Source organism: Hyaena hyaena, unplaced genomic scaffold (assembly GCF_003009895.1).
Source record: "Hyaena hyaena isolate Hyena2069 unplaced genomic scaffold, ASM300989v1 scaffold_676, whole genome shotgun sequence".
NCBI lineage: Eukaryota > Metazoa > Chordata > Mammalia > Carnivora > Hyaenidae > Hyaena > Hyaena hyaena.
In genome coordinates this window covers 784,487-809,860 of record NW_024081310.1, presented here as the reverse complement: position 1 = coordinate 809,860, position 25,374 = coordinate 784,487, and the positions used below count along the sequence as shown (strand labels likewise).

General features: G+C 52.8%; 1 protein-coding gene across 1 annotated transcript in view; it reads left to right on the top strand.

The window, feature by feature from the left end:
* Nucleotides 1-11,602: 11,602 nt before the first annotated feature.
* Nucleotides 11,603-25,374, top strand: part of PRIMA1 (proline rich membrane anchor 1) — a 60,806-nt gene continuing 47,034 nt past the window's right edge. Inside the window, exons 1-3 of the mRNA XM_039217281.1 lie at nt 11,603-11,651; nt 12,338-12,465; nt 19,442-19,577. Of these exons, the coding sequence (XP_039073212.1) occupies nt 12,373-12,465; nt 19,442-19,577 (229 nt within the window). The 5' untranslated portion in view covers nt 11,603-11,651; nt 12,338-12,372. The remainder of the gene's footprint in view (nt 11,652-12,337; nt 12,466-19,441; nt 19,578-25,374) is intronic.

Below are 25,374 nucleotides of genomic sequence, written 5' to 3'. Positions count from 1 at the left end.
AAAGACTAGAGCAGAAATCAATGCTATCAAACCCAAAACACAGTAGGACAGATCCATGCAACCAGGAGCTGGTTCTTCAAAAGAATTAACAAAATTGACAAACCCCAACCCAATCTGAGCAAAAAGTAAAAGGAAAGGACCCAAATACATAAAATCAAGAATGAAAGAGAAGAGATTACAACCAACACGGCAGAAATACAAACAACAATAAAAGAATGTTATGAGTAATGATATGCCAATACAATGGGCAATTTGGGAGAAATAGACAAATTCCTAGAAACATAAACTACCAAAACCAAAACAGAAAGAAATAGGTGGGTCCTGTTCTGCACGTGGTCCTGGGAAGAGAAAGGAAAGCAAACAAATCCAGGGATAGGGCGCCCTCCACACTTCCGCTTGTGTCACACTGTCCAGCATCCTATGGGTCCAGAGCAGGGCCCAGGTGCCCAGACGCCGAGTGGGAGGGCAGCACTAACATCCCAGGACAAAGGGGGTGGAATGATGCAGACTCACTATTCTTTGCCTGTTTCCCTATCTACCAAATGGTGAGAGCAACAGTAGCTTCCTTATATGGTGGCCGCGAGGGCTCTTTCCGCCATGTGAGGATATAATGAGTGCATAACCCCTAAGCGAGCTCTCAGGAGGTGACCACGCTGCTACTGTGACCCCAGACTGCCATCCAGCCTCCAGAACCTTCCACCATACAAAGCTCACCAGGTGGGATGGTCCTCGCTGCATCAAAAACATGCTGAAATGTCAGACCTTCAAGAAAGCAATGGTTCTCTCACTTTTCAGCTTGTGAAAGGTGTCCTAGGAACGCTCTGCTTCCAGAACATTGGGAGGAACTGGTATGTGAGATTTTGCTGAGCCTCTCTATGGAAAAAGCATACACGAAAATGAAGATGACATAGAGGAAAGCAGAGCTGAGGAATGGAGAGAGACCAAGTCCTCATTTTAACCCCAGAGCCAGCTACACCTGGAGGTTGTTTTATTCTGATGGGTCAATAAATCTCCTCCCCCCCACCCCGGCCTTTTTTTTGGCTTAACCCAGTGTTAGGATTTCTGAAATAATTCTCATTTTAAAAAAGGTTCCAGGGATGCCTGGGTGGCTCAGTCCGTTAAGCGTCCGACTTTGGCTCAGGTCGTGATGTCACGGTTTGTAGGTTTGAGCCCCGCATAGGGCTCTGTGCTGACAGCTAGTTCAGAGCCTGGAGCCTGTTTCGGATTCTGTATGTATCTCCCTCTCTTTCTGACGCTCCCCTGCTCTCTCTCTCTCTCTCTCTCTCTCTCTCAGAAATAAATAAAACATTTAAAAAAAATTTTTAAAAAGTTTCCAGAAGCAGAATTGCATCACCAAATTGCTTTTCCTGGAGGCTGTATCAAGTACCCCACCACCATCAAAGGTGTTTGAGTGCTTCTTCCATTGTGTTTCCAGCATTAAATATTGTTACTTTGGGGAGAAAAATGGTTGCCAGGAGGATAGAGGGAGTTAATATTGCAATGCCTTTAGAACAGAGCCTGCCACTTAGTAAACAGCCAACATGTCATTTTTATTGCCTGGTTTACCTACTTTTGGTATTAGCATCTTAAGTCTAATAGCCTGGTAGCGTCCATGCATGCTAAGGATCTAAAGATACAAGCTCTTGAAAGAACGATTTACCCGAGGGCTCTTTCAAAGTGTTATCCATCCTGTTAAGTGTAAACCATGGGGGCGCCTGGTGGCTCAGTCGCTCGAACATCCGACGCTTGATTTCGGCTCGGGTCATGATCCCAGGGTCAAGGATTCTTCCCACAACACTGCCTCTGGGGTTCTTGTTTCTTGTCCAATGTCCTGTGGGTGATACACCACTTTTAAGAAATCTAGCCTGTGAAACTCTATAATGAAGTCGTCAAAAAGCTGTGAGAGAAATGGCTAGTTGCCTAGTGGTTCCCCAGCATCAAGATGTCTATTAATTATTCATGATGGGTTTTCTGATTTTCAGCTGGGCGCATGGCTATTCTAAATAGGAAATGTGTTTTCCAGCCTCCCTGGCACCTACGTGTTGTCATGTGATTACACCCAGGTCAGTAGGATATAAGGAGTGTCATTTGATACTATCAGAATGTGACCTTAAAGGGAGGAACATATCCTTCTTTCTCGCTTCCTTTTTCCTGCTGGTTGGAATGTGGATCTGATGGCTGGAGTTCGAGCAGCCATATTGGACCATGGGGTGAAAAGAAACCTACATGCTGAAAATGGCAGATCAACAAGCTAGGAAAAGCCTGCATCCTGCTCTGGGCAGCGCCACACTAGCCCCAGACTCCCTTTTACCAGATATAAACTTCTGTCACTTTTGAGTCTCTTTTGATCGCTTCTAGGATTTGCATGGTACCCACTCCCACTTACGTTCTCCTGTGATCTTCCCAGGCAAAGAAAGTAATAGTATTCTCCCCATTCTACAGACGAGGAAACTGAGGCTCAGGGAGTTTTAGATGATTGCCCATGATCATACAGCTAGACAAAAGCCTCTCTTCCAACATAGACTGGAAGGAGGTGGAGGCTCTCAACCCGCCCTTGGCTTGCATGCCTCCCATCTGCCCACCCCGTACCCACGTCCCCCTCCTCCCAGCGTTGCCAGTGTGTGCATAACGCCATTGTCTTGCCTAAAACCATCCGGCGCTTCCCCACTGCCCCCAGAGTGAATCTCAAATGTCTCAGCAGGGCTCAAGAGTCCCACCGCGGTGGGGTCTTTCCCTTCCGCAGCCTCGACTCGGTTCTCTCTACTCTCCCCCAGGCCAGAGAATATAGGCAGGAAACAACAGTCCTAAGTAAGACTCAAACCCCGCTCCGTTTGATACCAGAGTCAGTATGTTTTCCTCCTAAATCATGACTCTCGCCATGACTCACCCAAGAAGGTAAAAGGGCAGCTGTACGGGTCCCCCTTGTGATGCCGACTACAGACAGCACAGAAGATGAATGAGCCTGGTGGGGTGTTGGCACAGGGGAGGGCGGGTCAGCTGGGATCCGAGGAGCGATGAGGACGTTGCCAGGAAGACAGAAGGAAAGCTTCCAGGCAGGGAAAGCGATTTGATGTGTGCATAAACAGAGAACGGGTGCAGGAAGCCAGTTTGGTGGCTCTAAAGCAGAAAGTGCAATCGTGCCTAGACGCCACACGCCGATGCACCAGATTATTCCTGCGAGTTTGCAGCCCGTGCCCCCTCCTCCTCAGTCCTTCCCACTCTCTGTCTGTCATCATCGCCTCTTCCCTTCTCTGCCTCCCCGCCAGCCAGGGGGCTCCTGGAGGGAGGAGAATGATCCTGTCTTGGGCGATTCTGATCCCCAGTGCCCGAGCCTGGCACACACTCTGCATTCTATATGTGTTTGAGGAGTCCCTAAATAAGCACAGATTCTCTGAGCCACATTCCAGCGACTCTCAGACCAGATTAATCCTCCTACATCATGCTCTGAGCTAGGCGTGCTCTCAGAAAAGTTATAATGAGTAGCTGAGCGCTGGGCTGGTCAACTCAGATGTTCGCAGGAGCTCTTCCGGCTCCGGAATGGCTTCTGACATTTCTGACTAAAGTAAATGGCAAAACCCTCACTGCCTGAGATATGTACAAAGATCAAAGACAGACAGAAGCCATTCTGTGAAAATCCTAGTGTAAACAGCAAGAAACAGAGCTCAGTGAGCTCGCCCCACGATGAAAAATCACCCAAAATGTTTCATCACAGGACGCAAACCGTAAAACTTGGGAAATTGTTTTTCTTTTCATTCATTCGTTCATTCACTCACTCAATAAATATGTACCCGGCCAGAGTAGGTCAATGCCATTCCCTGGGGAGATGAGGCAGCTTGGGCCTGTGTGTCTGAGAAACAGGGAGGCTGCAGGAAAGGTAACAGGAGAAACTGAGAAGGTAAGGTCCACAGGTGAGGGGGGTCCTTCCCCAGACGTCCAGTGGCACATGCTTTAAGCAGTCACTCTCAAATATCTATGGGGTTCCCATTACATGTGGGGTACTGCCAGGAGCCTGAACTCAAAGATGAATAAGACAGGGGCACCTGGGCGGCTCAGTTAATTGATTTCAGCTCACGTCATGGTCTCAAGGTTTGTGGGTTCAAGCCCCACATTGGGCTCTGTGATGAGCATGGAGCCTACTGGGATTCGCTCTCTCTCTCTCTTTCTTTCTCTTCCCCTCCCTTGCTTGCTCACACATGCACATACCATCTCTCTCTCTCAAAATAAATACATAAACTTTAACAACAACTGCTACAAAGATGAATAAAACACAGTCCCTGCCCCCACGGTACGCACAATTAGGAGAGGAGACAGCCTCGGTCAGATGGGGTCCCGTGAAGTCATGGGGATCAAAGCTTTTACATGCTTTACTTCTAGTATTCCCCACCGTGGCCCATCAAGGTGAACATCAGCATCCTTGTTTTAGAGTCAGGGAAACTGAGGCTCAGCGAGGTTAAGGGAGCTTCCCAGATTCCATTCAACTGACACCACATTCAATTGACATCAAAATCGAGGTTCTTTCTACTGAGCTCATGTTCTGCACACCCCTGACTGCATACGTCCTGATAATTAGAGTCCAGTAGAAGGGATACCATGATGGAGGGGTGCATAAGACGGAGAGAAAGGAGACACAGGCTAAGCGGATGAAAGGAGAAGGCATTCTGGGTGGAGGGAACAGTGTGAGCAGGGCAGGGAGATGCAAGAAGGCAGGGTGGGTTCTGGGGATCTGCAAAGATGAAGCACAGAGGGACGAATAAGTGGGGGGGATGGAGGGGGAGCCAGGGGTTGGGGGTGGTTGGGTGCTATGATAGGGAGTCTTCTGGGGAGTTTAAATCATGGAGGAGAGACGTCCCTATTTGTAGTTAGAAGACATGTATATTTCTCCTCCTTTTAATACGATGTGAGAACTTGGAGAACAGGACCATCTCCTTTATTCTGTTGGCTCCTGCTTGGCATAGCACATGTTGGTGCTCAGTTGAGTTGAAGAGATGGAGTTAGCTCTCCTGGCTGTGCTGGCATTGGGATTTGACTGGCCTGGCCAAAGAGGTGGCCATCAAGTCAATCCAATCAAATGTCCTTTTGGGTCATATCCGTTTAGAATCTCCAGTGAAATAGAAAATGGCACTGGTCCAGGTTATGCTACCAAGCATACACGGTCCTGACAATTTTTGTTTTTTCTTAGGGTTTAAGAAAAGATGACAAGGGGAAGAAGATGCAGATGGTTTTAAAGTAAAGTTTAAAGTCTGGGCTTCTTTCTGACTCTCTTCCACTTCCACATATTGAAGTTCTAAGGATTTGGACCGAAATATTCTTGGGGAAAGAGCTAACTCAGAGTTTGGGGCAAAGCAAATCTACCCACCTGGCCCCACACAATGAATCCTGCTCAGCTCCTAGGTGACTGGCTAGGGCGTGAGACCAAGCTCAGAAGGCCAAGTGTGGCTGGCCAGATCTCAGACAGGGCCTAGAGGAGATTGGGGCCCCCCTCCCCCATACCTGGTCAATCAGGAAAACATTCGCTCTGGACAGAGTCCCGGCTGACCCCTAAAATGTGACGTTGACAATTATATATTTAATTTGAGCTGAACTAATGAACAATTGGGACAGTCCCAATGTCTTTTTCAATAATTGCATGTTTATCTGCAGCATTTCAAAACATAATTAGCCTGCCTGATTTCATGGTTCAATAATGAGCACTCGTAACGCATTTCTTTTGTTTTCTTTGTGTCTTCCTCAAAAAAGATCCCAGATGCCAAGGAGTGCTCTTACAAACGGGCAGTGTCTTTGTCCCTCTATCCTTCCAAATAAGTAGGGACGGCCTTTTTTTTGAGCAGTTACTTTGTGCCAGGCTCAGTGTTTATATGCATTATCTGTTAATTCTTCCAAGAATGGTGAAGTCTAATTAAAGTTGACCATTGAAAACATGGGTTTGAACTGCCCGGAGCCACTTATACAGATATATTTCAATAAACACAGTACGGTTCCATAAATGTATTTTCTCTACTTTACTATTTTCTTTTTTTTTTTTTAAGTTTATTTACTTATTTTGAGAGAGAGAGGGAGAGTGCACATGAGTGAGGGAAGGGCAGTCAGAGAGAGGGTGAGAGAGAGAATCCCAAGCAGGCTCCTCACCATCAGCAAAGAGCTGGACGTGGGGCTCGAACTCACGAACTGCAAGTTGAATTTGGGGGAACGCATTCAGTTCATAGCACCAGATAAACTCTGTCCTGTGTCTACTCTGTAACCGTAAGCCTCCATCCTCATGATTATCAAGGACGATCAGCCTACCAGCCCAGCAATCCCTCTCTGACTGTTGCGTCCTTAGCATGAGGAGCCCAAGGTGCCTGCAGGTAGTTATAGCTTCCGATCTAGTGGAACTCAGACTGTGTTCCGTGTAGGAACAGAAGACAGAGTAGTAGCACTTGGGCTCAGAGGGGCTAATCCTACTTCTACGCCCAGATTTGTGTATTCTAGCTATTGGAGACACTTCTGAGTTTGTTGTTGTAGCTGTTGTTTTGAGAGAGAGGCAGAGAGAGAGAGAGAGCAGATGCATGAGTGCAGGAGGGGCAAAGAGAGAGGGGCACAGAAGATCTGAAGCAGGCTCTGCACTGATGGCAGAGAGACCAATGTGGGGCTCAAACTCACGAATTATGAGATCATGACCTGAGCCAAAGTTGCAAGTTTAATTGACGGAGCCAGCCAGGTGCCGCTGGAGACATTTCTATCAACTCATACTCCTAGGAGAACAATGCCACAACACCCCAGCTGATCTCCAAGCTGATGCTGTGGCTGTGCTTTCAGCAGACCATTCGGGAAACACAAGGCTGGCTGGAGAGAGAGGCTGGGTGACCTCCACAGCCTGGAGCATCCTGCCCAACTAATTGCTGGGAGCTCCCTTGGCAACGATGTTCTCTGGTGAGTATTAGTGTGGGGCAGAATCACGCATGAGGCCATGCCTCGACAGTTTTCCTACTTCTGTGCTCCTGGATGACTAGTCTTATTCTTACCATGCTCCTAAACACTTACGCCTGCACACAGGAGCCAGTGTACGTCTGCACTTCAGGCCCCCTCTCCTTCCACCTCTGCATGGGGGATGTAATGCAACAGTGTGTTCCCAGCTAGCACCAACATTTTGTGTTGACCTGTGTGTAAACAAGGTCTCGGTCCTTTCTTCCTCTGACAGACTATCATACAAAAGTCCCTTCTGAGATTCCAGGTACAAGTTAAGGAAGAACCTCAACCGAGGGGGGTGAGAGGAGAATCTGGGTCATCTGTTTAGGTAATTTAACTGTTCCTTCTGGACCTCTTAGAGCCTGGCCTGAGTCTACCATGTCCATCACTTGTTAGATTGCTGCAGGTCGTGACTGATCTTAGGACTCGGTGGCATTGCACGTCCTTCAAAGGAACCCAGCCTCCCCTTCAATCGATGGGCTTTGCGCCGTGACATAACTCAAGAGAATTTTCCATTGCAGTAGCTGATGTCATCTTTTTGCTCTAATGTTCTTGATTATTTTAAAGAAAATTCATGCAGATTGAGCAATAACCTCATCCACTCTCCATCGATCTCATCCCTAGTGACAACATGATCTTCGAGCCATTGACATAGACACCTACAGCTCAAGGCACCCTGACTGCCGCTCCGGCTTTGCTTTCCATGTACTAATTACATCCCTTTTGCCTCTCATGACCTAGTAGGCAGGCTGGCCTTTGATGCCAAGGAGTCAGCCCCACCACCATTTCCCTGTTATTGAACCTGGCCTTTGGAGGATTGACACCACTGAACTTCTCCAAGATGCTGGTGCTTCCCCGATTCCGACATCCTGTCTCCCAGCTGGATTTCTTTAGGGCTCCATGAAGGGAACGCCCTAAGGGCCATCCTAGGAAACTTAGCCAAGGGGTAGATGGTCAGGTCTTAGGATTCTAGTATTCGTGGCTCTCTGGGCCTTCTGTTGTTTTTTTTCAACATTGTGCCAACAAAGTCCTGGCATCTCACCTTGTTTCCTACAGGCTATTGTCATGAGAACAAGCTCCCCTTGCAAGGTACCTGCTGCCCTTAGGTCATTGCTTGGTTACCAGGCTAAGAGGAGTTGGGTTTTTTTCTTACAAAGGGAGAAAGAGGTGCTTCCACCAGCGGGCAGATTTAGGGAGATTTGGGGGGTCCAAGATTCTCAGGGCCTGTCACCCAAATGTCTCTATTCCAGATCCCAAGGTCCAACTCTTTCCCCCTCAGAGCCCAGACTTGGACATGGGACACCTGTGCAGTGACATGCTCAGTCCCCTTTTCAGCTCTGCCACAACACACACCAATCCCCGAGCCTGGTCTTCGGCACAGTCGGTCTTGTGGATGTCGAGCGAGAAGAGGGACCTTAAAGCGTTCACAAGCATGTCATAAGTTGGCAAATGGCTTCCCCGAGCCTATCATTGTCTTTCTGGAAAATCTCCTGTGCTGTCAGAAGCCATCTAACTGCACAATCCTTATGATTATCATTTCCCTCACATCGATCACACGCAGCAGCCTCATGACCTTCCAAAGCCTCGCCTTCTACCTGCATCTCATTCCAAGTGGCCGCGAGAGAAGCTTTAGAAATTGTAGTGTCGCTATATGCCCTATACGACCCTGCTTACCATCCGTAGCGGGGCTCTTGGTGCTTTCAGGCAGAGCCCAGTCCAGCTCCAACATCCGGTCCTGAAGGTCTCCTTTCTAGGGTCACTTGTGGTACCTATTGTGTGTAGTTCCTGGGGAGGCAGAGCACGAAGCAATGCTTGCCTGCTAATCCTTTATTGAGGGGTACGACCCTCAGGCAACAAACATAACGGGGGAGGGGGGAGGGGGGAGGGGGAGTGGAGCAAGCAAGGGAAGACGAGGCTGTGTGCTACGGAGCTGGCCAAGGCTCTAGAAGAATCCACTGCCAGTTGCTCAGTCATGCCTCCTAAAATCTCCTGACAGCCCCACTGAGACCACTCCAGTCCATGCACCGGGTCTTTCCTTTGGTCTTTCAGTGGTCAATATTTGCCCTGCATTTCTGAGTCATTACCCAGCCCCCTGGAGGCAGATCCCAGGGCCTGTGGTGTGTGGTTGCCATTGGAGCCCAGAAAGGGTGAAGGAAACCAGAGCCTCCCTCAGCCCTGCTATGGGTCTAGGGGGCCCAGGCTCGAGATTGGTCTTCACCATAAGGCTGGGATGTTCCACAGTGTTGGCCAAGGGGCTCTGGGGCCAGGCAACACTCCAGACACAGAGTGGGTCCCGCACGGGAGTGCCGAACACCAGAATGTATAATGCAGGCCTTCCGATATATAAAACCAGCCCGGGTCCTTCCAAAGAACAAAACGACTGCCTGGGGGTCAGTACTTCTGAAACCCAGGTGAGCAGCTGTGTGATCCTGGGCCAGCTCCTCGTGTCTCTGAACTTGTCGAATGGAGCAATAACCTTTGCCTCCAAGAGCCGGGAGAATGGCATTAAAATGTGACGCGAAGCACATTTTTTAGGCGGTAAAGAGCTCCGCGTATAAACATGACAGGTTGCTGTCACATCTAAGACTGAAATCCCGAACTGAACAAAATACCCTGACTGGCTTAAGTAGAAAGGCATTAACATAATCAATGTTATCTTGACCTCAGCTGATGAATAGTGGCTCAGTTTTGTGACTCATCCTCCGGCTCTAACTGGTGAGAGAAAGTCACCTGGGAAGCCCTTTCTCCCAATATTTTCTTACCATCCCTCCTCCCTACAGGGCAGCACCAATATCTCATTCCTGCCATGCTGTATACCCCTCCTCAAATGCTCCATCTGGCCCTTAGTAGGCGCCCACCGACACCATGTAAGGAATGAATGAGTGAGTGAATAAATGAGTGAATGAACGAGTATCTCCACCTCTTTGCCCAGGGCTTCCCAACACGTGAAATACTCCCCCACTTCCAGAGGCCATTTTAATCTGGAAGCCGGCCGCCCTCTCCCTTGTCTACAATCCTCTCTCGCCTGCTTACCGCACACCCCTTCCTTGCACCACAGCCAGAGGGCAGCATGGCTAATTTCATTATCGATCCCCCATTCCAGACCCCGGGGTCTTGGGGAAGGCACAGAGTCACATTCACATCTCCCCTCCCCCACCCCACCCCCACCCCCAGCGTCTCCCTCGCTCACATGTGGCTCTCAAGAGTTTACATGGACAATAGTCTTGGGGCAGCACTCTGCATGAGAGAGGTCCCCAGGAAACCGGCCGGGAAACTGGTCATCGGCGCAGTTTACACTTGGAGTGTGTGCCTATATGGGGTGACTTAGGGTGCCCACAGACGCTGTGCAAAGGAACCAAGTAAATGTTTCTTCAGTGAATAAACGACAGTGTCTGACTCGCCACTCTCAGTCCTGAGCCGCCGATTCCCTCCTTCGCCCAACCTAAAAATAGGACTGTCCATGCTTTAGGGATCTTCTGGAAGGCCCTCCATCAAAGCGCTTCCCCAGCGCTTACACCCGATGTGAACAGCGCGGCTGCGCATACCTGCGGCGCGGTCTGGGAGGCCAGGGGCCGCGGGTTTGAATGAACCGTGACCGGCTACTTCGCGACCGACTTGTTGATAATGTTGCGAGTTGGAGGCGGTGGGGGAAGAGCAGTGGTGGAGGGTGGAGGGGTCCTGCCAGGGCCGCAGGCAACTGAGAGGTCCCCGCGCCGAGATTACAGGAGGGACAACAGGGCCCTTGGCCCCGGGAGGCGGGGTTTGCCCCCTTCGAACCCCGACACCCGGGGGAGCCTGCCCTTCCGAATGCGGAGGGGGAGGGGACGCAGTCGGCGAGGACCGAGCGCGGGAAGGGGTCTTCCCGCCGCCTCGGAGAAAGTCGGGGTGGAGGGCGGGCGGTGGAGCAAGACCCCCGGGGCTGGGAGTCCTCTTCCTCGCGGGTGAATAAATAAATGATTACGCTCCCAATACACAATAGCCTCGCTAGATGGAGACGAGGAATCACTGCAGCGGCGCTGGCGGCGACGGCGGGGAGCGCGGGCGGGAGCGCAGCTCCGGGCGGGAGGCGGGCGACGCTCTGGCGAGGCTCACGTCTGTTTTCCTTTTTCGTGCATTATTGATTTCGCCTCCGCCCGCGGCCCTGCTGCCCGAGCGGGAGCTCCCGGGCAGCGCCTCCCGCGGGCCGGCGTGACGGGCGAGGAGAGCTCGGGCACCCCCGCGCCCCGGGCAGCCGCGCGGCGCCACCGCCAAGGGCGGGGATCCGGGGAGGCTCGCGCCGCCCGCTCCCGGAGGCTCGGAGGAGACTTTCTCCGCCCTCCCCTCCGCCTCGGCAGGCCGGCCCCGGCCCCGGGCGCGGGGTTCCGCCCCTCCCGACCCGCGCGCGCCCGGGAGGAGCCCGGAGCCGCCGCGCCCTGCGCCCCGTGCGGGCGCGCCGCGCCCGGCCCCCCGCCCGGCAGCCCGCGAGGCCCCAGCCGCGCGCAAACTTTTGCTCCAGTGCCCGGCGCTCCTCCCCGGCATGTGAAGCCCCCAGGCGCCCGCGCAGTCGCCAGGGTGAGGACCGAGGCCCCGCCTAGAGGGCGGGGGGACCGGGGAGGCGGCTGGCTTTAAATGGGGGCCGTCCGGCGGCTCGGGGACAGTCTGCCGCGGGGGTAGCGCGGACCTCCCTTCCCCGCGCGGAGGATCGGCTGGGGCCGCCCCCAGGCAAGGTGGCGTGAGGCGCTGGAGGGGTGCGGGCGGAGAGGAAGGCCAGAGGGAGGCTCACGCCCTGAAGCGGGAGGCCCGGGCTGGGGAGAGCGCGCGAGGGCGAATGGGGTGCGCACGAAGGTGCCGATGTTGCAGTGTGCGCAGTGAGGGCCGGCGGGGCAGAGAGGGTGCACGCAGCGTGTGATTTCCCGGTGCTGTGTGCGCATGCAGGGTCAGCGAGTGTGTAGGCAGGAGTCGGTGGGTGTGCACAGCCGTTTCTGTGGGTGTGCAGGCAGGGTGAGTGGTGCCCGCCGGGTTTGAAGTGTGCTCACAGTGGGAGTGAGTTGTGCATGGCTGGGGAGGTTTCTGGGAGATGCACTGGGCTAGGTTAAGTGTGCTTGGCTGTTTCTGGAGGTGTGCATGGAGCCAAAGTGTGCACGCAGGATTCCGGGGGTGTGCACGGGGCCAAGGCATACACATAAGGTTCTGGGGGCGTGTGCACCAGAGTGTTCTGGGATGCCGGCTTCTGTTGAGCGTGCACGAAGGGTCAGCAAATGTGCAAGCTGGAGTGATTGGGGAGGTCTTGGTTTATGAGGGTGCCCCAGGGTGCGGGGCGTGCCCGCCCGACCGGACTGCTACGTGTGCGGGTGCGCGCTGGCGATGGTGCCCGCGCGGCGCCCGCCTGACCAGGGCTTTGCTCCCCTAACAGTTCGCCCCGAGAGCGCGCGGGTGCCGCCGGTCGAGATGCTCCTCCGGGACTTGGTGCTGCGCCGGGGCTGCTGCTGGCCTTCTCTGCTGCTGCACTGCGCGCTCCACCCGCTCTGGGGCTTCGTGCAGGTGAGCGGCGGCAGGGGGGTGCGGGCTACGCGGGCAAGATCCGGGCAGGACCGATTTGGGGGAGGGGTGGGTGGCACTGCCCTCCCACGACCCTGGCTTCCTGCAAGCGCCCCTCTGGTTGCCGCTGGGGAGAGTTTAGGAAGAGGAGAGGTGCAAGCCCTCCCACGCTCCCTACCCCTCTATACTCTTGAGGTGAAAAGATCGGGAAAAACTCGGAGGAGGCCTCAGTCCTGGCCTGCGGAGGCCTGCGGGACAGGGCCTGGGAACAGAAAGGGCTTGGGAGCGCCTTCTTGATGATCACATTCTGATGCGGAAATGCGGGAAAAGTAACCTTATAGTGTTTACAAACTTAAAAAGAAAATGATCCCAAGAATATACATTCTTTATTTCCCACCAGATTCACTAGTAAACTTCCTCTTAGTCTTCAACTGGACTTGACACAGCAGAGGCTGTGCCCCTTGTAGGTAGTGGAGTTGGGGGAGGCGCCGGGATTGTGCGTCGTGGCCACTGGCGGGGATGGAAGAAGGAAGTGTCTGTTTGTAAGGATTGCCTGGGGCTGGAGTCCTCACCCTGGACCCCCTAGACCCCAGGGCAGAAGCCAGGGGGCCACCAGCTGGAATCGCGTCTGTTAGGGTCAGGGAGAGGGTTAGATGGCATGGCCCCTAGAACCTCCCAGAATGCCCACGGTCAGTGGTACCCTGGAGTGGTGAGGTGGATTTTGATATCAGCTCTGAATTTGGAGCCCCCGCTCTGCCCCTCACCGGCTCAGGACTTCAGGCAGTGCCTCTCAGGACCATAGTTTCTTGTTCCTCACTGTGCTAATACAAGAATTTGATAGATCAAGCAAGTAAAGATTGCTTAACGCAGTGCCTGGACCATAATTAGCACTAAATGCTAGCTGTTGCTGCCACTATTGATACTAGTAACAGTAATGCTGCTCTTCTCTCTGGACGGCCAGGTACTCTGTTGATCGAGACAGAGTCTGTTGGACATTTTTGAATTTTCAGTGGTGCGGCAGACACTGGGGGGCAATTTTATTGTCATTGAGCATTGAAATACCCAACTCAGGAGTCTTTGGGTCTTCGTGTTCTTCTGGTAGCATTTTGGGGGTTGGGGATCGTTCAGAGGGTTGCCCTCAGTAGGGGGCGATAAAACAAAGAAAACAGGATAGGGTGAGACCACTTGCCAGTCTGATGGTCCGCGAGCTGTCCCAAGTGATGGGGCCGCCCTCGGATCGGAGCCAGCTGTCCATCCTGCTCAGATGGCCGCCTGGGTGATTATTGGGGAGCACCAGGGGCTCTCGTGCTGGAAGGAGCGTGCTGCGTGAGCGGCTGGGTCAGCCAGAGTCTACCCCCGCCCCCCAGCCCCCAGCACCAGGCTCATCTTCTGCTCTCGTCTCTGGCTTGCCTCTGTCTCCCTCACAATTGTTTTCCTTTTGGAATTGACAGCTTTGCTTAATGTGTGAAACAGCAGTTATTAAACTCAGCTGTGCCGCCTCAGGATTCAGGGTTTTGTCACTTCTAAGCACTCGGGCGGTTTGGGACCAGATTCCCTCGTTCAACTTTGAGTTGAACTTCCGACGTTAAGTGCACTGTGTTTTTATAGTCATTTGTTTACGGTTTTCCCGAACACTTTTTTCACCTGGTGGGTATAGACAACTGATGATGTTGTTGGTCTCCGAGACTGGAATTCTGTGGTGTCGACTAGCAGGACTAAAGCAGGGACCCACTACCTCCCCACCATCACCACCAAAAGAAATAATTTTGTGAAAGCAGCTCAGTTTTTTTTTTCACCATGTCCTTCAGCCAGGCAGTACTTACCCAAGCGCGCTTGTGTGTGTGTGTGTGTGTGTGTGTGTGTGTGTGTGTGTGTGCGCGCGCGCGCGCCCTTGTTTCAGATGCTGTTACTCAATACAAATCAATTTTTGTGAAAATCAATTAGAAAAGGAGCCCTCCAGACAAGTAAAATGGGTAAAATCTTGGCAGGAGGCTCTGGAAAAATTAATCTGCAAATGATAAGGACCAAGAAGCCAGGGGAAGAGGGGCTTTGGAATGGATGGATCTGGTTGTTAAGCGAAAGAGCTGAAATCACAGGAATGAAGAGGGGAAGAGAAAAATACAAAGTGCACAAAGCCATGAATTTTCCTTTAAGTGGAGAGATTGAAAATCTGTTACATCATAGGAGTTCCTTGAATATAGAGAATGAACTCAGAGCTACCTGTGTTTTCATGAGCATTTTGCCAGAAGAATCCCTCAAAGTTATAAACATTTGCGAGAGGGAGACTGACATATCAAAGTGCTATAATTAATAGGGTAATTGGTGAAGCAAGGGACCTGTGGTCCCCTCAAAGCACCAGGTTCCCACCTTGCAATGTGCCTGACGCCTCTGGCTGCTGCCCAGATGATAAGAAACTTAATCATTCAAGTCAGATGACATTTAAATTGCCACAAGGTTGGTGGGGGCATTCCCCAGCCTTTCCCCTTTCTTCTTTAATGTGTCTGGAATTGCGATTCTGAGCTTTTGTGATGTAGGGTTCTTCTAAGTTCACTTCCAGATGATTCCTTTTTTTCTTTCTTTCTTTCTTTTTTTTTTTTTTGCAAGCAAAGAGGATGACAGGCTGGCAAATTTATTAGGTGTGACAGGAGTGTGTCTCATCAAGTTACTGTGGTGCTGGCCTGTCTCCATAAAAGATTCCAGAAGCCATCATCTTCGTGGGTGTCCTCTAGGGAGACAGGCTCTGATCCGGGCCAATCGGTCTCTGGGTGCTGAAGAGGAGCCACCAGCAAGGCTGAGCTCATTTCGTCAGTAGCATGTATTGGGCACCTACTGTTTGCCGGGCCCTTTGTGAAGTGCAGGGGTGGTCCCTGCTCTCATGGCACTGACAGTCTGGCACTGGGGGGGTAATTAAGTAACGGTAGGTAAGAGAACTCAGCGGGAGCAGACCGCTTGGCGATGAGACCCGGTGGAAGGGTCAGAGAAGCCTCGCAGGTGGAGGGCTTCAGCTGAGGCATGAACGAGGGCAGGACGGGAGCGGTATGCCACGTGAAGGAAGCCTGTAGGCAGAGGGCATAACCCTGAGGCCAGAGGGGAGAATAGGGCACCGGAAGGACCTTGGGGAGGGACGTCCCAGGTAAGGCCACTGTCATAAGCCACTAACATAGTGTGTTACAGCTTGGACTTGATCCTGAGGGCCATGGGAGCCGTCGAAGGTTTTCAGCAAGAAATGGCACAATCTCAAACTGGCATTTCAGATATCTTGGCCAAGCCCCATTGAAAAGATAGGTTTGGAGAGGTGGGGGTGAGGCAAGGGGCAAGGAGGCTGGGAAGGGGAGCAGGTGCCAGATTTAGCAGGTAAAATTGCTAGTCAAATTTGAACTTCAAATAAACAATGGCTCCTGCTTTAGTGTAAGTATATCCTGGACAGCATTTGGGATATACTGCTACTAAACGTTGCTAGTTATCGAAAATTTCACTAGGTGTCCTATATTGTATCTCACTGTCCTTGGTTAGAGGCGGGTGCTGCCCCGTGAAGGCGTGATGGTGTCCTGGCTTAGGGCGGTTGTAAGAGCTGTTCAGGAGGTAACATCCATCGAACCAAAAAGCGGCACTGATTGGCCGAGGGTGAGCGGGGAGAAGCAGCCACAGAGCACCTCGGCCCCCAGACCACAGTGGCGGTTGCAAAATCCAGGTGACGCAGGATTGCCTGTGCCTCAGCCCGCTGTCCACGACAGTGGCACTGACAAGATACTGGCCCCAGGCAGAGCCGGGGACAGCAACATGGGACCCGAAGTGGTCACAGGAAGCAGTGATGCCAGCTTCTGTTGTATGGGCTTTAGGCAGGTCGTTGACCTCCCTGGGCCTCTGCCGCCTTTTAGTCAAGTCCAGCCAAGGGCGGGTGACCTCGGGGGTAAGTTTCTTTTCCTCGTGGGACTCCCCAGGATACAGAGCAAGCAAGCCAGGTGTTGAGACAAGTCCCCAGTGCTGAGCTTTCTTCTCTACTGGTCTGAACACAACCGCGACAATCTGCAGAGCCCCCAAGGGAACCCAGAGTTGGGGAACAGAAGAGATCTTGTGTTTCTCCATTGGTGGGCAGACCATCCCCCAACGCATCTTTTCATTGTGCACCAACTGAATGCAGGGCCCTGTGAAATCTTAGTGCATGACTTAGCCCTGCTGGGGCTGTCGTCCCTACCCCGCCATAAGCACAGATGACAATGCTGGCCCCTCTCAGTTATCCTCATGAGCGTGAAATGAGGAAGCCCTACCTGGTCAGGACTAAGAAAGCACCGACCCACCCACCCACCACCTGCCTGCCCCCACGATGCTCACGGCCCAGTGTGGGCAGCAGACATTACCGGACATTGAGGAAAGTCCCCCAGAGAGAAGGGTTTACAAGGTGAAGAAGCTACCCTGGGCAGATGGATCTAATTTTATGGGGGGGGGGGGCGTGGGACAAAGGTCTGAGTAACCAGCTGTCAGTCAAGAGAAGCTCAGTAGCCACAGGCTTGTGCTGGACCAAACTCCAGTGAGGCGCCCCAAGTGGGGTCCACCCCTCAGGGCGAAGGCCAGACAGTGAGACACCCAGGAAGCATAGATTTTTTTTTTTTTTTTACGTGCCGTATGCTCCTTTGTTCCCTCCCCCTTCAGCCTTGAAACTTGGCCCTGGCTTCCCCACCGATAATTTCATCACATTAAGCTCTCTTATACATCTGTGCCCTTACATCCTCTCCCAAAAAATGGGTCATCGTGTTGGGCTGGGTTAAGCAGACGTGCTCCTCTTGAACTCTTGCATCAATTGCCCCTTGGAGAGCAGGAGGGTAATTGCTTTGGCAGTGGTGTTCCTTGACGTTTGCACACCGGTAGAGTCCGGCACAGAAACACCCTCGGAGGCCAGCATTGGCAGAACGGAGCCTTCAAGCAACCCCCATGGTCTTAGAAGGTCTTAGAAGGTCAGAATCAAGAGGAGGGCAGCTCGGTGGCCACAAGAGAGCTGACGGGCGCTCTGGTGAAACTGGTGTGCTTGCCGCTGCTGCGCTAGGAGTTAGGCATCTCCGTGAACTGACTAGGAGAGGCCCACCATCTGAGGATCTGCCCTTCCCAGTAAGAGATGAGATTGCCTTTGGGGTTTGAGACTCACTCCGCGGCTCTCTGAAAGCACGAAAAGATGGCGAGCACCAGCTTCTTGGCCTTGTAGATAATAAGTTAGGGCTGCAAATCAATCCACCTCCAGCTGCAATGCCCCAGTGCCCAGCTTGTTCAGGGACTCCAAATGTGAAGATAGCGTCGGAGCCCAGTGGGCTCTCTCTGCCGGGCTGGGGACATGCACAGAGGAGGGGGCTGCGTCTGCAAAATGCTTTTCCCCACGGCCGGCCGCTGGGGGCTGGTCGCAGGGAAACGGGGTTTTGGGTTTCTACTCCCCTGAGATGACAGCCAGAGAAGCTTCTGTGGGCTTCACTGAGGCGAGGGTGACCACCCACTCCTTCCTTCATGCCTTTAAATCCGCTTGTTCCGTGGGACAGGCACAGGGCCCGAGGCTCGCGGATTCGGGCACCTGCCGCAGGGAGAGATGCTGGCGGTTTGTCTAAACCTGCGGTCTAAACACGCAGACTGTACAGTCGAAGTCCAGCCTGGGGAAATTAAACAACACACTCGTGCCAACTCCACCTGCAGAAATTTTGATTTAATTGGTTTTGGGAAAGGCTCAGGGATGCGTTTTTTTTTTTTTTTTAAGTTGCCTGGGAGGTTCTAATGTGCAGTCAGAGCTGGGAACTACTGGCCAAGCACAGTCCCCGTCCTTGTTTACAGGTGAGGTCAGGAAGGCTGGTGTCGAAACAATACAGACCAGGAGTCAAAAAGCTATGGATTCTGGTCCAGTTTTTAATACTCATCCATCCATCCATCCATCCATCCATCCATCCACCAAGTACTTACTGAATGCCAGGCGTTCCCTTAGTAGGAGAAAATACAAGTCCCGGCCCTTCCCCCCATAGAGCTCACAGTCCAGTGGTGACAACAGGTGGGAACCAGGCAATCACCTAAGTGTAGACTTTTGCCCCCCAGAGCGGAACCTGGTGCCAGGAGAGCCTATAGAAAGAGAGCTGACCTGGTCAGAGATGCTTTCCTGAGGAGGTGAGAACCATGCTGAGTAATGGACAAAGCAAGAGAAAGGTGTGGGAGAACATTCCTGAACACTGGAGCAGCATCTCCAAGGTGGCAGGGGTGGGGGGCAGTGCCTGGCCAGGGTCCAGGGCCTAGAAGAAGGGCGTTGAGGGCAGAGTGGAAGCTGAGAGCACGGGGTGGGGTGGGATTGGAAACGTTGTCGGGGCCTCCTGAGCAGGGCCCTGTGGCGCGTGATCTCCTGAGCCGTGGACAAGCCCTCTGGGATTGTTGGGAGGGTGTGGACCGTTTGGTCCGGCATGGTTCCCACAAGGCCTCTCGGCTCTCTTGCTCACACGGCCTGACAGGGTAGGGTTCCTTCCTCCAGATGGGGGCACCTTGGCCTGAGTGGACACAGACAGATTGTCAGGATCTGTGGACAGAGAAGCTGAAGGCTCCGGGAGAGTGGAGGAGTGGCTGGCTCGGGTGACTGAGGAGGTACAATCAGTACCCTGTCCCCACGTGGCTGTGGGAACCTTGGGCAGCCACTTCTCCTGCCTGGGCCTCAGTTTCCTCATTTGTGCGGTAGGGAAGTGCTGAGAGCTAACCGTCAAATTCTTGTCGACCTCTCATTACTATCCAAGCTACTTGTCACGGTCTCAGCTGGTCCCTGGCAGAGCTGGGAATAGAACCTTGGTCTCTACATGTGCCAGGCAGGCCTCCCGAAACATCGTTCGCTTTGAGCCAATCTCATGCCTTTGTTCTTCCTTCTCCGTGGTGGTCCTCGGGGAGGACCTGGCTGGGAGCGAGTGGCGTGGGCCCTTTTCTGCTCTGGGTAGCCTCATTGTCTTCTCGTGGGCGTGTGTGCCCATTTCTGCAGGTGACGCACGGTGAGCCGCAGAAGTCCTGCTCGAAGGTGATTGACAGCTGTCAACACATCTGCCAGTGCCGGCCCCCTCCCTTGCTGCCTCCCCCGCCCCCGCCCCCACCGCCTCCCAGACTCGTCTCCGTCCCAGGTAAGTGGAGGCTCGTTTCTGGGGTTCTCTTTGTGTTTTCTGGGCCCAGGAAGGCCACGGGAGCAGAGCAGCGGGCAGCCTTGCTTCCTTGGTAATTTTCCACTGGCCGAGCAGGAGGGAAGCCAAGGCCCAACTTTTCCCTGCAGTCTGCAGAACGCCTTTCCCACAGAATGTTCCTGGGAGATGGAGGAGGACGTCTCCCCATCAGTTAATCAGATAAAAGTCAATCTCCATTTGATGAGTGACTCGGCCGGGATTGTTCTGAAGGCCAGAGCTTGAAAGGGGTGCAGCCATTGGGCTGGTCTTAAATCCCTCCCCATGCACACGCTTTCATGTTTCTATTTTAATTCGCGCTTAAGGAGGCGATTGGTTAGGAACCCAAGTGGAGGCTCTGGGAGTGGACGGACACAGATGCCTGACAGCCATTTGCAGCGAGTTCTGCTAGAAACCTCCCCTTCCCCGGTTGGCCTTGATTTCATCTATGAGCAATTTGATTGCCTGGTCATTCAAACAAAGGAGGGGTTTTCTTTAGCCAGAAATGGCCTCATCCTGACTCACAGGGGTTAAGTTTGCTGCTTACAGTTGCTGGTTGAAAAGGTCACTGAGCAGAGGAGATTCTTTATCTTGGGTGGATCGTTCGTCTTCTAGGCCACCTGTGATCGCGTGTGGGTCTACCTCACTGAGCGCATCTCCACTTGATTATTTGGGGCATATTTTAAATAACATTGAGTACACTTATTCTCTGGTAGACGGTGCCTTCACGCTCTCGGAGTCCGGACAGTGATGCAATGTTCTGTGGGGTCCTTGCAGTTCAGATGCACTCCCGTGTTTTGTCTGCTACGCCCATACCTGTCTCCATTCTTATGCGACACCTGTGGCCCGGTGCTTCTCAGAGTGTGGCCCTCAGTGTCACCTGAAGCTTTCCTTTTAAAGTGTAGCTCAGGATCCACTTCAAAGCCGCTTAGGAATTGGCATTGTAACAAGTTCGGAGATCATCCAAGTACACGTTGAAGTCGAGAATCTTGGCCTCCCAGGCTCTCTGCTCAGGCCTCTGAAGGACTCTGTAGCCTGGGATGCTCACCTCCTTCTCTCTCCCGAGGGAAGCCCTGGGCCATACTGGGTGGAGCCCAGCCTCAGGGACCTGCTTCCAGAGATCACTTCCTTCCCCCTTCCTTCCTTTGGAAGCCCTCCTCTTCCACTTTTTGGGCCACGGGCCTATGCCATCTCCTATGCAAGCCTGTGCTTGTATCTGATAGGCCCACGTCCCCCAGTGGGGGTCCTTTCCATCTGCTCTGTGCTAACTGAGCCTCTGTGCCAGACACAGAGGTGAAAGACCATTCTGGTCTCCTGGGATCTCTCAGCCGCAAAGGAAAGGCCTTAGTGTCAGCAGTTCACAAAAGCAGCCTGAGAGAGCACAGGTCACATCGAAATCTTTGAGTGGTTGGGCCACAATAGATGGCAACGTTGACCTGAGTCTTAAGGCACAGGTAGAGTTGTTCTAGGTTGATAAGGAAGGTGTGGGGAAAGGACATCAGATAGAAGGAACAGCGTGGGCAGAGCGTTGGAGGTAAGACTTTGTGAGACTCAGTCGTGGAAGTCACAAGCCCTTCAGTGGGCTGGAGAGAGTGGTCAAGGGCAGACGGTGAAGGGCCTCGTGTGCCTCGCTGAGGAGATCACATTTCATCCTGTGAATCGTTGTTTGCCAAACATCATTCAGCATATCCAAATATGTCCTATTATTTGCCTTAGTTTTTCTTTATTTTTTTAATGTTCATTTATTCTTGAGACAGAGAGAGAAAGAGAGAGACAGAGTACAAGCAGGGGAGGGGCAGAGAGAGAGGGAGACACAGAATCTGAAACAGGATCCAGGCTCTGAGCTAGCTGTCCACATAGAGCCCGACGTGGGGCTTAAACCCACAAACCGTGAGATCATGACCTGAGCCAAAGTCCGACGCTTAACCGACTGAGCCACCCAGGTGCCCTGCCTTAGCTTTTCTTTAAATAGACTCATCATTTTGTGTATACTAATTAATTTCCAAAAAAATCTTTATATAACTACTGAAATGAGTCAATGAAAACCCAGTATCATTGGCATAAATAGAGGGTGACCATAAAAATAAATGCAATCAACACAAAACAGTGTTTCAAAGTTCTAGCTTGTTGTGGAAGGTTCCGAGCTCAAGGCTTTCCCTTCTTTTGTTAAAAAGGGATGTGGGGGCGCCTGGGTGGTGGCTCGGTCCGTTAAGCATCCGACTCTTGGTTTTGGCTCAGCTCATGATCTCACAGCTTTGTGAGGTTTGAGCCCCCACTTTGGGTTCTGTGCTGTCAGCGCAGGATCTGCTTGGGATTCTCTGTCTCCCTCTCTCTCTTTATCCCACCCCCCACGCTCACGCTGCCTCTTTCAAAATAAGTAAACTTTAAAAATAAATAAATTTAAAAAATAAAGGGAGAGGAGCAAGTGGTAGAAAGATGTCAGAGCAAGTGGTAGAAAGATGTCAGAGCTTAAGGAGGGACCACATGGAGATTTTTCTCTATAAAGAAGTCAGAAGGCTTGTAAGAAAACCAAAAGGGGCCGAAGTTTCTTGCGTTGAGTCTCAGCGTGTTAGAGTGCGGAGTCCACGTGCCATCTGCGGTCAGCCCCCTTAGCCGCAGGGACATGCACCCCATCCTTTAGGGAATGGCTGCGGGTAGCCGGAGCCCACAGAGGCATTGAGCAGGAATGTGGCTGTGTTCCACATCGTCTTCTTCAGAAAGATCAACTTCCCTGACAACGTGGAGGGTGGCTTGGGGGTGAGCTGCTGGACCGGACTTGAGTGGAGAACTCGTAGGAGACTGTTAGCTGCAGACCACCCACAAGGGCCTGGAGCCAGGCTGGGAGCTGGAGAGAAGGGGAGGCAGGTGGGGAGTGCCTCGTGAGAGGGGAGAGAAGGGCTCCTATGGGGCTTTGGGCCAACGGCTTCTGGGGGCGAGGAGAGGGGGCTTTTTCAGCTACACGCAGTGCAACCCTATCCTGAAGTGGCTGCAGCCATATCAAAACTGGTCTGAGTTTCCCGGTTCATCCTTCAACAGGGTGTTGCGTGATGATGGTATTGGATTTCTGTCCCTGCCTCTCTGTCTTCTGATCTCTCCCGCGTTGCCCCTTCTCTCAGGCTGGCCCAGCGTCTGTGGCTGCAGGCTCTGGGGATGCCGTCAACCTTATAGTTACTAACCTCCCTACAAGGGGAGCTTCACTTTCTGAATCCTTCAACCAAAGTTCTGGGGCTGACTTTCATTGGACCAGCTTGGGTCACATGTGTGTCCTTGGACCAGTCGGGGTGGCCTGCGATGGGATGGGATAAGCTGATTGGTCAGGCCTGGGCCATGAGACCACCCTTGACATTGGCGTGGAGAGATGGAACTCGAAGGACAGGGGGCTTTCCAAGGGAGTGGCTTGGTGGAGGGGCTGCATGCAGCCCAAGGATGAGGACGCGGACACTGGGCAGGTCACACAGAGAAGGTGCTCCTGCAGCCGCAGCCTCCCCGGGGGCATGTGCGGCAGATTAGACCAGTGGCAGAGGACATATTTTGTGCATTCGTCCTGTCCTTGTCAAGCCCAGCCTAGACCTTGCATACAAGTAGTGCCCAATAAATGTCAGGCAGGTATAGAGCCTGTTCTGTAATCCCCAAGGAATTCGCCTCTCCCAGCAGGCGCGGGGCTTCAGAGCTATGAAGCCGCTGTTGGCATCTTGTGCACTAGGCATGCATGGACCCCAGCAGGTGCTGGGCACTGTGCCAGCGGCTAGGGAGCCCACAGAGAGTAAGGGAGGGACGGTTCCTGCCCTCATGCAGCTCTGTTTGCAGGATGTATTGGCCGGAGTGTCCTTTCCTGCTCTTTCTCTGGAGAGACATTGTAGGCACATGTCTGCATTTTGCCCATCGGATGCACCTTTCATCCCTTGTGCTCACGGGCCTCTCCTTCACCGGCCAGCCTTTGCCAAGCGGCTGCGCTGGGCACACTGAGGTGCGCAGGGCCCTCACCAGCACGGGCTGGAAGGGAGGATCTGGGAAGCCATGAAAGAATTCTCCAGCGGAGGCTGGACTAGCTGGAGCAGAGGGAGGCCAGCCAGCCCGAGGAGGAGGGGGAGTGGCTGAAGCCTGGAGGTAGAAGCCTGAGGGTCAGGCAGAAGACTCCCCGCTGAAAGAATGTTCGTCTGCAGGGGTGTGGGTCTGGGATGGAGGGAGAAAGAGGAAAGAGAGAAACCTCTACGCGTCTTCATGCAGACCTGTACGGTCTCCCAGGAGAGCTACTGCCAGAATGCATATTGGGATTGTTGGATGTTCTCCACGTGGCCAGGCAGGCAGGCCTCCCTCTTCCTCCAGACAGCACCCTGCTGCTCACGGTGACCACCGTGTCGTGTTTGGCCCAGGACTGTGCTGAATGTAGCCCTGAAAATCCTGTATCCCGTGAAACCCCTCAGTCCTGGGCTAACCGGGGCGGCTGGTCTTGCTTTTGCTGAGCCACTCTTCTCCGGCAAAGGCAAGGTGGCTGTTTTGGGTGTCGATTTGTTTGCTTTGGGTGTGTTTGTTTTGTCTTATTTTATCACGAAACTTTCAAGGACGCTGCCCCTTCCCCCAAATCTCCATCTGGAACTCAATGCTCATGGGGGCAGCTTGGCTGTGCACTACCCTTGGGGCGGGGGCTGTGCTGCCCCTCCCAGCAGCCCTGGGAAGGCAGTTGAGTCACACCTGCCATTGGCAAGGAGCATGGAAAGGCACCTCCACTGTCTGCCCTTTGTTTCTCCGACTCTGCCGACCCTTTGCACTTGAAAGGGACAGTTGCACTTTGTAAACTTTTACAAGCTGTGGGCCACTTGACCAGCAGTTCCCAAATATGACTGTGGTCAGAATCCCCTGGGGGGCTTGTTTAAACTTGGATGGCTGGAGACCGTCCCTGGAATTCCTGATTCAGTAGGTGGGGCGAGGGCGGGGGATGGGGGGGGCGCTGAGGATCCACATCATTTCCACATTCACAGCTGCAGTGGCTGCTGCCGGCCCGGGGGACACACTTTGAGAACTACTGTCGGAGAGACTAACAATCAGGGCAGGGAACTTTAGAGTCAGACCCAGTCCTTCTACGCCTTGCTCTGTGACCCTGAGCACGTCCCATCCCTCTCAGAGCCTCAGTTTCTGCATCTGTAAAGTGGGGCTAGTCATACCTACTGGAGAAGGCACTGCTATGGAGGCTGGAAATGATACAGGCTGCCCTTGGCAGAGGCTAATGCTTAAAAAGCACTGTTACAGCCCAGTGACTCAGCCTGGCTTTCCTGCCCTCCAGACCTGGTGGCAAATCCTGCTCATTAGCTAAGTGACTTGGGCAAGGGATCCTTTTTTTAAAATTGTTTTATTTTATTTTTTAATTTTTTTATTGTTTTTTTTTTTTATTTATTTATTTCTGAGAGAGGGAGAGACAGCGTGAGCAGGAGAGGGTCAGAGAGAGAGGGAGATACAGAATCTGAAGCAGGCTCCAGGCTCTGAGCTAGCTGTCAGCACAGAGCCCTACACGGGGCTTGAACCCACGAACTCATGAGGTCATGAGCCAAAGTCGGAGGCTTAACCAACTGAACCACCCAGGCACCCCTTTTTAAAAATTTTTTAAAGTTTATTTATTTATTGAGAGAGAGAAAGAGAGAGAGAGAGAGAGGTGAGCAAGTGGGGGGTGGGGCAGAGATACTGGGAAAGGGAGAGAATCCCAAGCAGGCTCCACACTGTCATCACAGAGCCTGACTCGGGGCTCCAGCTCACGAAATGGGAGAACATG